Genomic DNA, 12,130 nt, shown 5'->3' on the forward strand with positions numbered 1-12,130 from the left:
TAAAGGTACAAGAGGGTAAATTCAGACAAAAGAGAAATCTTTAGCTTTAAAATGTTTTATTTTCTGCAAGCATTGACCATTGACATTAGTAACTTAGTGTCTGGATGCTGTGACAAGTCTGTAACAGTCTGTGTTGTTCTTAGTGTAGATTTAACCCTGTAAACCTTACTGACCAACCATTAGATTGGAAAGCTATTGGGGCAGAAACAGACCTTATTATTATTATTATTATTAGTAGTAGTAGTAGTAGTATTGTTGTTTTTGTCATGCTGCTTGGAAAGAAGGTGTGGTGCTTCAAAATCTAGCCCCAATAGCCCGATTTTTTTTATTTCTAGCTCTTCTTCTCATTGTCTGTGTGGGCAAAAGACATTTTGTGCACTCGTCCAGGCAGGTTCACTGCAGCTCAGGTCGTTTCAAACTTTGTGTAGTTATTAATACAGATGTTGCCTGATTTATGACGATCTACTAATAGCAGAACCACACATCACATGACTTCACACAGTTGCATTATAAAGTACTGTAGATGATATACAGTTAACAAAAATCCTGTTTTTGTTTCTTTTGACTATTATGCAAATCTTTATTATATAACAAATTTTGAAGTTCATGTTTTTTATAAGTATTGAAGTTGCACAAAACCACATTCCCTTACAAACACACACATACTTACACCTACACACTATTTAAACCCATAAATATGTTAATTTGTGTGTGAATGCACCTTCTGTTTTCACCTCACACCCCAAGTGCATTAAAATGAGGGTAATAAACTGTGAGAGGTCGTGACTATAAACCATGATAACGCATGATTAATGATGAATCATATAACATACTATGTTATGAAATATATTTCTGGAGAAATACCTCAGGGCAGCTATAAATCTCTTTTGTGAAATCATATTATTACTGCATACATATACAAATTTAAGATTACATTTTCAAAAAAGTGTTTTAATACATTTTAAAATAACACTTCTCCTATAGAGTATAGTATTTTACTTAGTAAGAGGTGTTTTAAAATCCATTTATTAATAACCATTCATATTTAGAGATGCAGCAGGTTGTGTTGGTGCTGCAGGGGTTAGATATACAGCTGTGTGGTGTCTGGTACATCTCCCCTAAGGTACCACTGGGTCTTTTAGGGGTCCTCCAGGTTTTGTTCAAGCTAGTATAAACAGGCCAGTGGATGTTGTGACTACGCTAAACTCTGTGTGTTGGAGTGTAAATGGACAGTTGAGTGGCTTTCCAGAAACCGTGGTGCCCTGTACAGAGTGTTCTTGCACCCAGAGTGCATCTCAAAACTATTAACAGATTTCACAATGACAGTCATGTAAAAAAGATTATTTAATACCAAACTAAATACAAGAACATCTACTGTACATCCATCCAATCATGCAGTGTTTCCTGTATAACACATGGGTTACACTTCAGCACCCATCTAAAGTTTACTGACCCCAAATATGTCTAGTCCTAAATTAGATTTTTAAGTAGGTTTTTGCCTAGTGGGCTTATATACACTGATCAGGCATAACATTAAAACCACCTCCTTGTTTCTACACTCACTGTCCATTTTATTAGCTCCACTTACCATATAGAAGCACTTTGTAGTTCTACAATTACTGACTGTAGTCCATCTGTTTCTCTACATACTTTTTTTTAGCCTGCTTTCACCCTGTTCTTCAATGGTCAAGACCCCCACAGGACCACTACAGAGTAGCTATTTTATGGGTGCTGGATCATTCTCAGCACTGCAGTGACACTGACATGGTGGTGGTGTGTTAGTGTGTGTTGTGCTGGTATGAGTGGATAAAACACAGCAGTGCTGATGGAGTGACACCTCACTGTCACTGCTCCACCAACCAAAAATATCCAGCCAACAGTGCCCCGTGGGCAGCGTTCTGTAACCACTGATGAAGGTCTAGAAGATGACCAACTCAAACAGCAGCAATAGATGAGCGATCGTCTCTGATTTACGTCTACAAGGTGAACCAACTAGGTAGGAGTGAAATAATAGAGTGGACAGTGAGTGGACACGGTATTTAAAAATGCTAGCAGAACTGCTGTGTCTTATCCACTCATACCAGCACAACACACACTAACACACCACCACCATGTCAGTGTCACTGCAGTGCTGAGAATCATCCACCACCTAAATAATACCTGCTCTGTGGGGGTCCTGGGAGAGTCCTGACCTTTGAAGAACAGGGTGAAAGCAGGCTAAAAAGGTATCTAGAGAAATAAATGGACTACAGTCAGTAATTGTAGATCTACAGGGAGCTTCTATATGGTAAGTGGAGCTGATAAAATGGACAGTGAGTGTAGAAACCAGGAGGTGGTTTTAATGTTATGGCTGATCGGTGTAAATCATTTGTCCTTACAGGAGCAGTTTTCAGCCTCGGCTTAGGCACTTTTAACAAATAACAAAGAGTTGTAGACATATATACTATTAATAGAGTTGTAGTAATTATTGTTTTGAATGGTTTTTGTGTTTTCTCTGGATACTCCATTTTTCCCACTCTTCTAAAACATGCTGCAGGTTCATTCATTCTAAATGCTAAAGGTGTTTGTGCATGAGTGTTTGTTTTGCCCTGTGGTAGGGTGGTGCCCAGGCGTCACTACCCTGATCACGATGAAGCGGTTGGTGAAAATGAATGATGAATGATGATGAACACATTATGTAAACTGGTAAAACTCATACAATACATTGTATCTATTCATGTCTATAATTCTTAAAAATAAAATTTTATTTAAGCTCATGCTACAGTTACTCCTTGAAAATGTTTGAACATGATACATTACAAAACTTTAAAATGTAAGCATTAATATCGCAGCTTTGTTAGTGTATAATCTTCTCTAACTGCTCTTTTCTGCGATATAATCATAATTAGTGCACTGTATTTACGTTTAATGTTCAGTGAATTGAGCTATAATGAAACAGCAGATATATGTAGCCTGAGGACAAAACCTATTAAGTTGTGAAAGTCAAGTTAAGGCAGCATCCCACCTCCTGCTGTTATAGTTTATAAATTCGAGAAAGGTTTAAAAAATATGAGCCAGGAATTACATACAATGCGTATCAAGGTTCAGTGAAACCAGAGACTCCTTGAAGCAAAATCCTGTACAATTATTCATATAGGCAATTACATCAACCAATACCTTTTGCTTAAGTGAACACATCAAATGGCAGGTTTAACACTCTGTTTGTGCATTCCTGCTCTCCACCTAGTATCATTTTTTATATTCTGGCCTTTTGATTTAGCTCTGGATCCGGTTTTAACAGGTAACACTGAGCACTAGGCAGGATTACCTGGACAGAGCGCCAATCCATCACAGGGATTCGGCCACCCCCTTCCCAGGCATAACCAATAATGTCTGTGTAGATGCCCAGCAGGCCGATCTAAATATGAATCTAAATATGAAATAGTCTGGCCCTTTGTTTAGGGTATTTTCCCACTTGGCGCTCAGGTGGCACAGTGGTCTACTATGGCAGCCCACCGTGCCACCTGAGCGCCAAGTGGGAAAATACCCTAAACAAAGGGCCAGACTATTTCATATTTACTCATTCACATCTGGGAACAATTGCATGATATTGTGAGGTGGAAGTACACATGGGCAGAGACAAGTCAGCAGCTCTAGTCATAAATATTGTCACTAAAAAGAACCTAGAAGGCCATGTTACAAAGTTTAATAACATTATAGACCTTATTACAACCCCAAATAAACAGTCTAAATTGGGTTATGTATTTTACTTTTAGTAACTGCTTCATCCTGGTCAGGGTCATAGTAGGTGCCACCAAGAAACACTTCTACATGTTTTATGCCAGCAGAAACCACCGCCCTGACGAAACGGGGAACACACCAAAACTTTCACAGACACCAAACCAGACCAGAAGTGAGGACTTAACCCAGTTCCCCAGTATTCATGTTGCTGTGCGGCACCTATCAGGTGCACCGCCATGAAGCCCTCATAACATATCATGCTTTCATGAAAGATTAAACATGACATTATGCTATGCTTGAATCATAACAGCAATGCCAAGCAATCCAGCAAGCCTCAACGTCCCAGCGATTCTCTCCTGAGGCAGTCTTCAACATCAAGCCACTGAATGCCAGCACTGTCAGAGCAAGCTGTTTAGTGATTGCCAAAGATCATAAACAGACAGCAGAAATTATAACACGTACAAGAACAAACTAGATACTGGGATTTCTCTAGGGCATTATTAGTTTGATTTGGAAATAAATCTCCTTAGGGCTATGAAAATATGAATCAGTGCATAACTTGAATATCTTTTCCTTTGATTTTCATCAACTGCTTTATCCTGGTCTGGGTCACGGTGAGTCTGGAAACACTGCACAAGGCAGGAAAACCTTGGCCAGGGTGCTAATCTATCACTGGCCCTCCAGGAAAATAAATCTGCATGTTTTAGCAAAACAAAAATCCAAACATGAAGACATAACAAATAAATTGCAAATAAAACTATAGCCGTGCAAATCTTCTGGCTATTTTAAAATAAAGACCCACATCACCTTCCGGCATTTAAAACCATTTGCCAAGAGGAATAGGTTTTGAATTAAAGCTCAAACTAACTTTTTCTTACTGTGAATGTCTCACAGCTGTAATTGCACTCTTTTGAACTGCTATTATTTGGGAGGGGTTTTCTTCATAAATTTGCATATTTAACGGGCGGATCGTGACTTGTCACTAAGGCGGCAGGTGTAGCCCCGTACATGCAAGAATGGGGAGGATAAACCCAATATGCAGTAGACAAACAAAATTAATAAAAAAATGAGACTACAAAACAAAGAGTGGCCAAAGGGTCTGAAATTAATGAAACAAACAAAACGACCAAATAAAATCCGCAGCCCAGAGTGGATAGGTGATAGAACAGACAGATGCATTACTGGAATATCACACTCTACATGATCGCCCAGAAAAGAAAAGAGATGTTTGCTCCACCGGGATGTAAGTCAATGCTGTCCCCACTGTGAGTCCAAAAATTTAGGAACTCACAGGAACATTGTTGACACACTCTGTTTGTGCATTCCTGGCCTCCACCTGGTATCATTTTTTATATTCTGTCCCAAATTTAAATTAAATTAGTAGCCCTAGGTCCAGGTTCACTAGGACAGGGTTTTTCAATTTTTTTTCACATTTTGTCCATGATTTTTAATGCGACCCAGGCAACACAATGCATCTTACTCTCTTACAGTCTGGTCCCACTGTGGTTTACAAGATATAACATAAAGCCTCCACAAGTTTATTTAATTATTGTAATTTTTTTTCCCCATTTTGTGACTCATTTTTACGCTTGAAAAACCCGGCACTAGGAAACACTAAGCAGCAAAATGCACAACCACAATGAGATAAAAACAACAGGAGTGAAAACTGGAGAAATCACAACACTAGCTACTCGGTCCACCCGTGAGTGATAACTGGAGGTCAGTGTATGTCAGGTGGCAAGATGGAGCCTATGTCCAGTGTGTATTTTTCTCTGGTCAAAAGAGTGCAATCATGCCACCTCTGATGGCAGTTTAGGGTAAATACTCAACCCCAGTGACAAAATGCCTGCCAGCTGTCCAGTTCTGTTTAAAAATGTACAATGTATCATGCAGAGGAGAATAAGACAAGGGCCACCACTGACTGCTGAGCAGCTGATGTCTTGTATCAAGCAAGAAAGGGAGAAACTTACTTTCACTTACAAAACCGCAGGATTAATGTCGTGATTAAGAAGTGTAATTAATAGAAAAGGTGATGTAACACAGTGGTAAACATGCCTCTGTCCCAACTCGTCTTTTCTGAGTGTGTTGCAGGCTTCAATTTCAAAATTTGGTTAAATTAACAAAATATATTTAAGCTGGTCAGTGAAAAGATTGAAAATTCTGTCAATTAAATATGAAGCTTTAACATAATTAACAGATCACAGATTCTTGTACTGCATTTTACAAAACATCTAAATTTTTTCATCTCAAATTGTGTTTGTATGTTAAATAACAACAAAAAACTATTTCTCCCCACTGATTATGAGCCAAGGTTTTGTTTCCAGATAGAGGTATTACTATAAGCTGCTGTCATTAAGCCAGTTGCTGAGAGCATATCTGATGGAATGTTGTTTTTGAGACTTGAGGGCTGAATGAGTGACATGGGTTATTTTTTATTTGACATATTTTTTATGGCTGTACTTTTTGTGCAGCCAGTAGTAACATGTATTATCACACAGGACTAATCTTTTTTAATGTCCAGCAGACACTTTTTCTAAATTTCTATAATATATATAATTGGCCTTGCTGGCAGCACAAACTGTATATTGAATAAGTTCTGAGATGCATGCACAGAAAACCAGAAAGCTCCAAAAAGAGTAGAATGAGGAATCATGGCTGACCATGGTACATACATGTGGCACACATCTATACTATTTTCCCCATACATTTATATAAGGTTTCTCATCCACTTGGCTGTGGACCTCTAGTAAGGGACAGACATAGCCTATTGGTTAAGGTACTGGACTAGTAATCAAAAGGTTGCTGGTTCAAGCCCCACCACTGCCAGGTTGCCACTGTTGGGCCCTTGAGCAAGGCTCCTAATCCTTGATTAGACAACATACTGTCACAGTACTGTAAGTCACTTTGGATAAAAGCATCCGCTAAATGCTGAAAATGTAAATGTAGGGATTCATATACCAACATTCAGATGAAGCCAGTGGGCAGTACTGGCCAAGTGATAACTCCGCTTATCCAATTAGGGTAGCAGGAAGGGGGGGTGTTGGAGCCCATCCCAGCTTTTCAATGGGCGCAAGGCACACAGTAACACCCTGGACAGGGCGCCAGTCCATCGCAGGGCAGACACACATACACACACACACACACACACACATACACACACTTATTCACCTATAGGGCAATTCAGTGTTTCCAATTAACCTGACTGCATGTTTTTGGACTGTGGGAGGAAAACGGAGCTCCCGGAGGAAACCCACACAGACACAGGGAGGACATGCAAACTCCGCACAGAAAGACCCGGACCGCCCCGTCTGGGGATCGAACCCAGGACCTTCTTGCTGTGAGGCAACAGTGCTACCCACCGAGCCACCGTGCCGCCGTGCCGCCCTGCCAGTGATATCACATTATGTAATTAAAAAATAAATAGTACAAATTATTTAAAGTGTTGCTTTTAACACAGATGAATCAGCTGTGTGGATGTTATCACATACAGATTAGTTCTACACTCATAGCAGCTAATTAGCAAGATATTAAAAGACATAATTCTTAAATAAGAGCAATTTAATGCTGTATTCCCCAGAAAAAAAGTATAAGATATTCTGTGAGCACAATTTTAAATACATTAAATGATTCTTTTATAACACTAAACCAAAAGCTTCTTCTAGAAAGTGTTTTGTCGCAATTTAATGAAAAAAAAACATAAATAAGGAAATAAATAAATAATATATCATTTAAATGTAAAATTTTATGACATTATACATTTATAAAATTTAATGTATAATATTTTATATAAATATAACAATACATTTTAAGCAATGCTCTTCCCAGCTATTCAAGAGTGCAGTGCAGTCATAAATTGTTGGGCTTTGACATGAAAAAGGTTAAGAATTCCTGCATAAATGTACATGAGCAGCTCGTCAGGCTTTTAAGCAGGTGCAGGTTCCAAATGGAAAAAAAAAAACATTTTAATAGATAGATACTGATTTACATAATAAAACTCACACTAATACACAAAAAAAAATCCCCTTTTTAGCCTGCAGCTTTTCATCATTTTTTCGTGACTTTAAGAAATCCTATTAAAACACGTCTGCATATGTTCAGACTTGATGTGAAAGGATGAGATGCAGCTGTGCAGAGACACAGTAGATATAATGTACATGCATAAATCTCCCCGCAGTGAACCAGGGGGATCATAACTGTCTATAACAGAAGTGCATATATAACCTACTGGTAGGTATCCTGCATACATACCTGTGTGAGGGAAGTGGATGTCATGTCATGAGATTTTAATGTTTAATGTTTTCTCCAACAGTTTTGTTCTAGGAACACATTCCTCTGTCCAGAATAAATAAATAAAATAAAATAAAATAAAAATGTCATACTATCAGTACAAACAAGTGACTGGAAGTAAATGGAACAGTGGTCTCTCTGGTTGAAATGAGAGTCCAAACAGACACTGAAACTATGCTGAAATTTGTTTAGAAAACTAAGAATTAAAGGGTGACAGTGTTCACAGTCAAGCAAGCTTTAGATCTCTATAGGCTAAGATACTGTCACCACTGTTCCAAAACTGGCACTATTAAACCCAAATAGTTTGTTGTTGATCACATAGATAAGAAAAGAGTTTTGTGGCCAGATTAAACTAAAATGAAGTTATTTGGACATAATGACCAGAAATGTGATTAAAGAAAAGGTAGTAGGGTTCAACCTAATTACACTGTACCTACTGTCAACTATGGTGGTAGGAATTTTATACTCTGAAGCTGTTTTGCTTCCAGTACAAATAGTCCATTACAGAAAATAGATGGAGTAATATTTCTTTAGCACAACCATAAGCTATGAGCCCGGAGATGCAAATAGGTGTTTCAACAGGGCAATGGCTTAAATCTGTTTTAGGGATGACTTATTCAGGCTACATTTCAGCTTTTAGAAATTACAAAATGTACTAAAAAAAAATCAGAGCCATAGTGAAAACCAACATTTTGGTTAAAATATAGCAGTTATGAAAGCAGAGTGGCAAATATAACAACTGGAGGGGAAAAAGAATCAGGGGTAATAGCACATTTCCTTTTTTAAAACAAATGCCCTAAACGCCATAAAAGTAACCTTTTGGCCTAAGATATAATCTACTGTAAAGCAGCTTAATTCATGTCATCATTAGATTGGATGTGGGTTTTAGTGACTCTGACCACAATACATAATTATTCAATCATTCATTCATTTTCTTATCCGCTTATTCAATTAGGGTCGCGGGGGGCGCAAGGCACACAGTAACACCCTGGACAGGATGCCAGTCCATCGCAGGGCAGACACACATACCACAATACAGAAGTTTGTAAAAAAATTAATAAATAAAGCAATTAACTGTACTTTATTTTTGCCCTACAATAAGCTGATCTGCAAATTTACAATAGCCAAAATATGTGGACATCTCTAATTATTAAGTTTGGGTATTTAACAGGTCTATAAAATTTCTTACATAAACTGTATATTTAAAATACAAGCTTTTAACTGTGGCAACAGCTTGAAGAAGGCCCTCACTTTTTCCTGTGCCCCTTTGAGCAAAGTAAGGGTCCATATAGCCAGGGTTTCCCATCCAAAATTAGTACCTGGCCTCATAAATTCATTGTTTAAGTTAATTGGCATACATTACAAGCCTTACAAGAAAAAAAGCTCTTTATATATGACTATGGTCTTGGAATTGGATGTCATGGTCATGGTCAGGTAATCTCATACCTTTGTTCATATCATGTATTACTATGTGTATTATAATGTGTTGATTACAAAAGAAAATACCTGCATACAAAATGCACTTTTTAGATGTGACATGGCATCATTTTATTCACTCATTTAAACTGGCAGAACAAGGTGCTTTAATAACATCTTGCAGTTCCCAACATGCACCAGCGGAGGTCACAATTTGCCCAGAAGTTTTGCCAACGTTGTTGTGTACCGCCAATCATGAGGTAATTACGAAAACTATCAACAGGTGCCAAGACACTCAAGCCACCAAATCACTTCCACACAAACACCTCCAATGCTCCTACCTGCTACAAGTATTCCTTAGTGAATTGTTGATGTTCACTAAAGGTAAAATGTGGCTAAAAGCTGTGGTGCTTCTTGTGCTCCTAAGTTCTGAGGTTAGCCTGCTTCCATATACGAGTGATGGAACTGAGTCTGACCCTAAGTGGAGCCCCTTTGAGAAAACTCAAGCAAGAGTTCCAGGTGAAGAGACTTTATCCACAAAACAAGTTGGTGCTTCATGTTCATTTTTGAAATTACCTGAATCTCAGCAAATCCTGGCTTCTGATGTCCAAAAAGTCTTTTTCAAATCAGAGGCTGGCACCAGACCACTGCCTGATGTGTTGAAGTCTATCTTGTTGCCACCACCTACTAAGAAACCAGTATCTGTTCAAGATTCTCAACCAAAGACGATAGAGATTTTGTGTCACCTTGACAGGATTTATGTGAGAGTTTTGAAGAATTTGTTAACCAGTCTGGATGCTTGGAAAAATCTCAAAGTGGGCACATGTGTAGTGAATCAAATGACCTCAGGGTATTACTTCTTTCTGTATGCTATCAACAGCTGTGGAGTTAAGCGTCAGGTGCGTTAGTTGATCTTGGTTACAATGTTGAGCTGCTTATTTGTGTTTCAGGGTGTTGTCACTTATTTACCCTCATCTCCCCTTTACAGGAAGATGAAGATCGGGTCACTTTTTCAAACACGCTCACTTATGAGCCAGTAACTAATGGCCTATTCACTCGGGAACTGTTAACCTGGAATGTCATTACACCAAGTCAGAGCTCTTCTTCCTTGCTCAACATGTATGATGAAATGTGCTGCTTCCAGTGAGACTGTGTGTGTGTGTGTGTGTGTGTGTGTGTGTGTGTGTGTTTGTTTGTTTGTTTGTTTGTTTGCCTTAATTCAAGAGTTTATCTCTTGGCTGTAGATGGTAAGTCATCCCAACCTTCATTTTCTATAAAATGAAAATTTTCTATCAGAAAATGCTTTTTATTGATGTATTGGCATTCATTGACTACTGGAAAAAAAAGGGAGGCCTGTTGGACTAATGTTAACCATTTGCAGGTGTCCATTAGTTTAGTGTACCCTATTGTACCCTAGCATAGTCTAATGGTACCCTACTGACCTTGCATGCCACTGAATCAGGTGTGATGGAGCAGGTTAAAAAGTGACTTGTGTAAGGTAGTGATGCTTGGCCTTCTTCAAAAAGAATTGGTGTGTTCCCCAAGAGACCTGATCTACTACTGTACTAAGTTTTGCTCAGATGTTTAAATATTGCCTGTTTGTGTAACTGGGAAACTGTCAAATCCCAAATGGCCTCTTATTATTTGCACATGTGCTTTGTTTGGCATACAGTAACTGTTTACTGTATGACTTCCTACAGAGACATGGAAACCTCTTGCTAACTGGCAAAGCTTTGTAGCCGGCCAGCCCATGTACTTTGTTGCCAAAGCTCCCGAGTCTCAAGAAGGAAAGAGGCTTTATCTGAACAAGTGCTACATCACTACTTCTCAAGACCCTGAATCTACACCTAAATACACAGTGTTAGACAACTATGGGTAAAAAGGGACTGTGCTATTCCTTGCTTTGATGGACACTTAGTATGGTACATGCTATATCTTTTATATATGCTTTTATACAGATGCATGGTGGATGGGAAGAATACTCCACAATCCACTTTCTTTCCCAGCAATTCCATGACTACAGTGCGGTTTGCAGTGGGAGCCATTTTGTTCAAAGATATGGTCAGGCCTGGAACACAGAAGGCAAGTGTTACCATGACTGGACCATTTCTGGTGCTTGTGATGTTCTCAATTTGCAAATGGGACTTCTGTAAAACTGATCCTGATACAGTATGCTTGTCTTCCAATTCCAGAGTATGTTCTTTCACTGTGAAATGACTTTGGGGCCGGAAAGTGCAACTCTAAGCGCAAAATCATGTTTATACAAGACTAATACAAAACAGTAAATCGACTTCCTGGCTTTAATGAGTTGCGTTTTTATTAACTTGATTACTGTGCCTTAGGTGGTCTGAGTTGTATGGTAAGGACCATGCTTGCTGTGACGCTTCTTGTCCTTCTCCAGAATCTTTGAGTCAGTATCCATAAATATGTTTTTAATCTAAATGTCATGTACTTTTACTGTAAGTAACTGTTTCTTTTGTGAGTAGCTGTAAAAATGATCAGCAGCGACGCTTGGGAACTTGAATATGAAAGTGAGTATGACACACCTGTACCAAGGAATTTTAAGTCAGAGGAAGAAGACCTGGATAAAACTGATTTCGACATGTTCTGGGATTATTAAAACATGCACACCAGTGCATAATTGTTGTATAATTAAAACATGACATTTGCACTTACTATGACTTCACTTCTTAAGGAAAAAATCTCT

At 38.6% G+C, this 12,130-nt stretch overlaps 1 protein-coding gene across 1 annotated transcript; it reads left to right on the top strand.

The window, feature by feature from the left end:
• Window positions 1-9,812: 9,812 nt before the first annotated feature.
• On the top strand, window positions 9,813-12,043 carry zp3c (zona pellucida glycoprotein 3c). The gene is made up of 7 exons (XM_063010838.1): window positions 9,813-10,322; window positions 10,412-10,514; window positions 11,124-11,298; window positions 11,382-11,505; window positions 11,616-11,704; window positions 11,766-11,833; window positions 11,907-12,043. The coding sequence occupies exons 1-7, from the start codon at window positions 9,813-9,815 to the stop codon at window positions 12,041-12,043; spliced, it is 1,206 nt and encodes a 401-aa protein (XP_062866908.1).
• The last annotated feature ends 87 nt before the right edge of the window (window positions 12,044-12,130 follow it).

The sequence above is a fragment of the Trichomycterus rosablanca genome, chromosome 15, assembly GCF_030014385.1.
Source record: "Trichomycterus rosablanca isolate fTriRos1 chromosome 15, fTriRos1.hap1, whole genome shotgun sequence".
NCBI classification, from domain to species: domain Eukaryota; kingdom Metazoa; phylum Chordata; class Actinopteri; order Siluriformes; family Trichomycteridae; genus Trichomycterus; species Trichomycterus rosablanca.